The 4,440-nt window shown below is 36.2% G+C and overlaps 1 protein-coding gene across 3 annotated transcripts in view; it reads right to left on the bottom strand.

Annotated features, from left to right (window-relative positions):
- Positions 1 to 204: 204 nt before the first annotated feature.
- The window catches only part of STX11 (syntaxin 11), a 23,214-nt gene continuing 18,978 nt past the window's right edge, over positions 205 to 4,440 (bottom strand). For 2 of the 3 annotated variants that reach the window (XM_019527602.1, XM_019527601.1), the window contains exon 3: positions 205 to 2,614. In XM_019527602.1, the coding sequence (XP_019383147.1) occupies positions 1,743 to 2,609 (867 nt within the window). In that variant the 5' untranslated portion in view covers positions 2,610 to 2,614 and the 3' untranslated portion in view covers positions 205 to 1,742. Of the gene's footprint in view, positions 2,615 to 2,984; positions 3,565 to 4,440 lie in introns of those variants that run through there. The other variant, XM_019527603.1, reaches the window with a different exon arrangement.

A 4,440-nucleotide genomic window follows, 5' to 3' on the forward strand; every position in this document is an offset into this window, starting at 1 on the left:
GACAAGAAAATATTTCTGGCTTGCCTATAAAAGCTTAAAAGTAGTATCTATTTCTTTGTTTCTGTTATGTTGCAGTCTTATTATTTTGTAGCAGTTACAGAGTTCTGTATACTATATACATTCTATGCACAAAAAGACAGGAAAAGAAACACTTCTTTGTGACTACTGCAGGCAGATCATCCCAGAAAACCAAATACAAATATGTGAAATGTTAAAATCTTTATTAAAATATATAAAAAGAGGAAACATTAAAATAAATGTCTCAAACCTCTGGAAAAATAGCTGGAACGTGATATAAAGTATCAATAAATCACAGTACAGCAGAAAAGTGCTCAGAAATACTATAGTTTCAGTACTCCATGTATTTTTGGCTATGACCTCTGTTCATTACTTCCAGTAACACAGAGCATAATGCTCTTCTGAAGTAGGGGACAAAATCTCCAGTCCTTTATCAAGTGAAACTCCTACTGAAACCAATGGGGGAAATGTGTTCAATTAAGGACTACAAAATCTGGTCATTAAATTTGTTCATCCTCCTTTCATTCTTGCACCTTTTGTCCAAACCAAGTATGACTACAGAAGGTTTAAGCAGAGGAAGACATTTTTCTCTCCAGACTCAATAAAAGTGTCCAAGTGATGTGAAAATACTGGTTCAGAAGTTTATGAAATAAAGGTGCCTATTTTTGTCCTCAAGATACAGATTTCCCATAGATGAGAAATAGACCCCTTAATCTTCATCTCCTAATCAGAGTGAATTTTAATACTTTTAAAACTTCAAGCTATTTAATCCATAAGAATGCATGACATCAATACTTACAAAAATAAGTATATTGTCTTTACAATATAAATATTTCATTAAAAATCTTTGTGTGCGCACAATTTAAAAATGTTATATTTAGCTTCCCATTCAAGGGTGTGGTAATTACATATGAATTTCCACACTGGACTGAAAGAAAATCTTTGAGAGTGTCCATGGCAAAATTTTCAGTCCTCCACTCAATTAGAGCAGACCTTTAAATTAGGACAGCTTCAAATTGAGAGTATTTAATGATGGCCCAACTAAGAAGTGATCTGAAGAGGTCTTGATTCTGATCTTATTTTAAACCTGAGTAGATCTAAATTCACTTCATTCACTGCAATAGAATTCTATTGGTATAAAAGCCCAGTGACAGGTAAGACTCAAGCTCCTTGTTGAAAGAGTTTTACTTGGAACTAATCCTGTCTTTCGCTCATATATGAACAGTTTTACTGTTTCTTTAAATTAATGTGGCAATGAAATGTGTAAGATTTTGCAGGAAGTAGACTTCCATGTTCTTTAAAGGCAGACAGATTTACTTACAAAAAAACATAGATTAGGCCACTAACAGCAAGAGATCTATACTTCATACTGGCCCATTTTGGAAGCCACTTTGTGATTCATCTTCACCAAATTATCAGCCCTTCTTCATTCTTTTGATAGACTGAAGCACGCATTATCTCAGGAGGTGCTTTTAAAAACATTTTACCCTGAATTGCAGCGAAATAGGTCCAGTTTCAGTTTTAAAAAGGCAATAAAATTATCTGCCACCAACATATGGATTTTAATAATGCATAGGCTGAATTACCTTAAGCAACTTTAAACAAGAGGAACAAACAAAAATCTCCCCCAAACACTGTTTTAGGTAGTCATTATGAAAATATTATTTCTAATGTTCATTTTTAGAGCACATTAGAAGTGGTTTGTAAAGGCCTGAGAAGGAGAATCAGCTTTTGCAGCATGATAAACAGCAGCAGAGGATGGTACGGAAGGGGTGTTTTCTCCTGTATTCCAATGCTTTCTTCACCTGACCTTTAGCCTCTCCTACGTAGTCCTCAACATTTTGCACATTAATTTCAATGATATCAAAGGTGTCTGCCTGTTGCTCCACCAATATTGCTACTTGCAAAAAGAGCTCATGAACCTCCCGGATGCGACTCTCCAACTTCATCAACTCTTTGTGACGTGTCTCTAACTCATTCAAGGCTGCACGAGCCCCTTTGACATCAGACAAAAGATTCTCAGAGAAAACATCCCACTTGCCTTGCTCAATCATGTCCTCAATCTGATTACCAGAAACATCCTTGCCCATGACCTCCAGTTGTCTCTGAATCCGGATCTTGCAATTCTCCCGTTGGTTCATCTCTGTTTCATTGTACGCAAACATGGCTTGTTGAAAGGCATGCATAAGGTCAACATAGTGGTCCTTTGATACACGAGCTACGACAGAGACTGCACCAAAGTTTGTTTCTGCATCTTCAGCAAAGTCTCTCATTGTCTGGAGTTTTCTGTGGATGCCTTCTCCACGAGCCTTGATGTCTTTGGCAATGCTGTTGGTATCTCGCTTAATGCTGCTGAGACGGCGCATGGAAGTAAGGAAGCGCTTGTTCTGTTTGCCTAGACGCTTGATGTCTTCTTTCAGGTGGTTGTTTTCTGTTCTGACAGTCTGGATGTCTTTATAAAGAGATGCAAGGGCATAATCAGTCTCATAGAGGAGCGTTTCAGTTGGTGAACTGATGTCATTTTCATCATTAGAAAACTGTTGGTTATAAATCCTGGCTAATTCACATAGTTCAAATAACCGGTCTCTCATCCTGCCTGGAGGAAAAAAGTGGGGGAAGGGGAACGGGAAGAACAAAGAAGATGTTAAATTAGAAGCAATTTACATGGGACAGAGTTCCTTCCCATTCAGATTATCTAGAGTAAGACACAACAAAAGTTCCAGAGTCTCTGAACTTCATGCAACTCACTGAATGAAAAAGTTCTAAACACTGGTGATTCAGGACACTGAATCAAAGTCAGGGCTCAAAATCCTCCCTTCTTCCCCCATTTTTAAATGGGTTTTTAGAAAAAGACATAAACAAACATATTCAAAACAAAGCAAAACATTACCACAAAAGAAACTTCTATTAACAAATTAAGGTTTAACTATAAGAAGTAGTCAATTATGAGTAATATGTGTACATACCAGTAGAAACCTAACTGAAAATACAAGATAACCCTTCACAATGTCTGGACTAAAACTGTTCAATGTAAATCACCAATCCTACTAATTAGAGGCTTTAAGATTCTGCATTTGCATTTTCTCCTCCAGTGGAACTTGTCTGTACAGGACAAATGCATTTACAAGAAGTGTGATAAGGAAGGAATTATTACAAAGAGAATTCAGGCTGGGATTTTCAAAAGGGAACAAGTTTGTTGCAATAGCACTTACACACACAGTCAGGATTTGGGCCCACTAGATGCCACAAAAAGCACATGACATGTCAGTATTACTCTGATAATAAACAACTTGCTTCCATATTCTTATCATAGAAATACTTAGCACACTTATTGTATTTTATTCTCTCTGTATAGATCACAAATCTGTTAGACCTCAGTTCTATACCGCACTTAAATTGCTTGAGTGTTGAATCTGTAACAGTTGCACAACCAAATCTGTACTGAGTTGAAGTGAAACCTAAAACTGAACTGGTTATTTTAGAAGCAATCTCTCCCATTATTTTTATTACTGCACGGCTATTTTCAATTTTTGGCTATTTTGGACATACTGAACTATAGAAACTCTCAACTAATCAGACTGTTTATATGAAACTAAAACAGAGCCAACATATGCCCTCTGTCAAGTTGCACTTAAATCTTAGTGTCCGTTTCACCTTCTGACTGGAATGCAACCCCCATGACATCATTTAAGTCAGAGAGAAAGATTTCTAGTAAATAAAGACTATAGATGACACAGTATCCTTGGCTTTCTGTATTTTAACACTATGCTGAACTTTGTTTTGACTCATATTTTAATTTCTCCAGGGAGGTCCTAAAGTCGTCTTTACAAAATGCACTACCCATCAGGGAGTAACTAATAGGTTAAAGTAAAAAAAAAAAAAAAGAAAAAAGAAAAAAAGCCCAGCTGTTCCCAAAGAGGATAAGCCTAGAGCTCAGGGAAATTAAAAGTGCAAATTAACGATTTGCTGCACAGCATTAATGTTAAAAAACCCATAATTACATCTGTCCCACCACTCACCTTCCTTTTCAACACACATACTTTAGTGAAGTTTTGTAGTTTAGGCCTGGCAGGGACCTTGCCAGGGATTTTAAAGAGCTCTTAAATTTATAATTGTATAAACACTTACAAGTATGCTCAATTCTATTTACTTCAAACATGTCCAGTGTCTTAATGCTTGAAGGATAAGGGACTAAGGGCTTGTCTACAAGAGAAAACTTTGACGTACCGATAGATTTTTTACAGATATATACAATATGTATACAGTGCAGAGACTCTCATACTGGTAGAAGTGGCTTCTTTACTTTAATTTAATCCTCTTCCAAGGCAACATTAGTTTAAAAATAACCTGCCTCCACAAACAAAATTAAACTAAACAAAAACAAACAAAAAACAAAATTTCCCCAAACCTAAAAAAAAAAAA

This window comes from Gavialis gangeticus, unplaced genomic scaffold (genome assembly GCF_001723915.1).
Source record: "Gavialis gangeticus isolate Ggan-Ray unplaced genomic scaffold, GavGan_comp1, whole genome shotgun sequence".
Lineage (NCBI taxonomy): Eukaryota > Metazoa > Chordata > Crocodylia > Gavialidae > Gavialis > Gavialis gangeticus.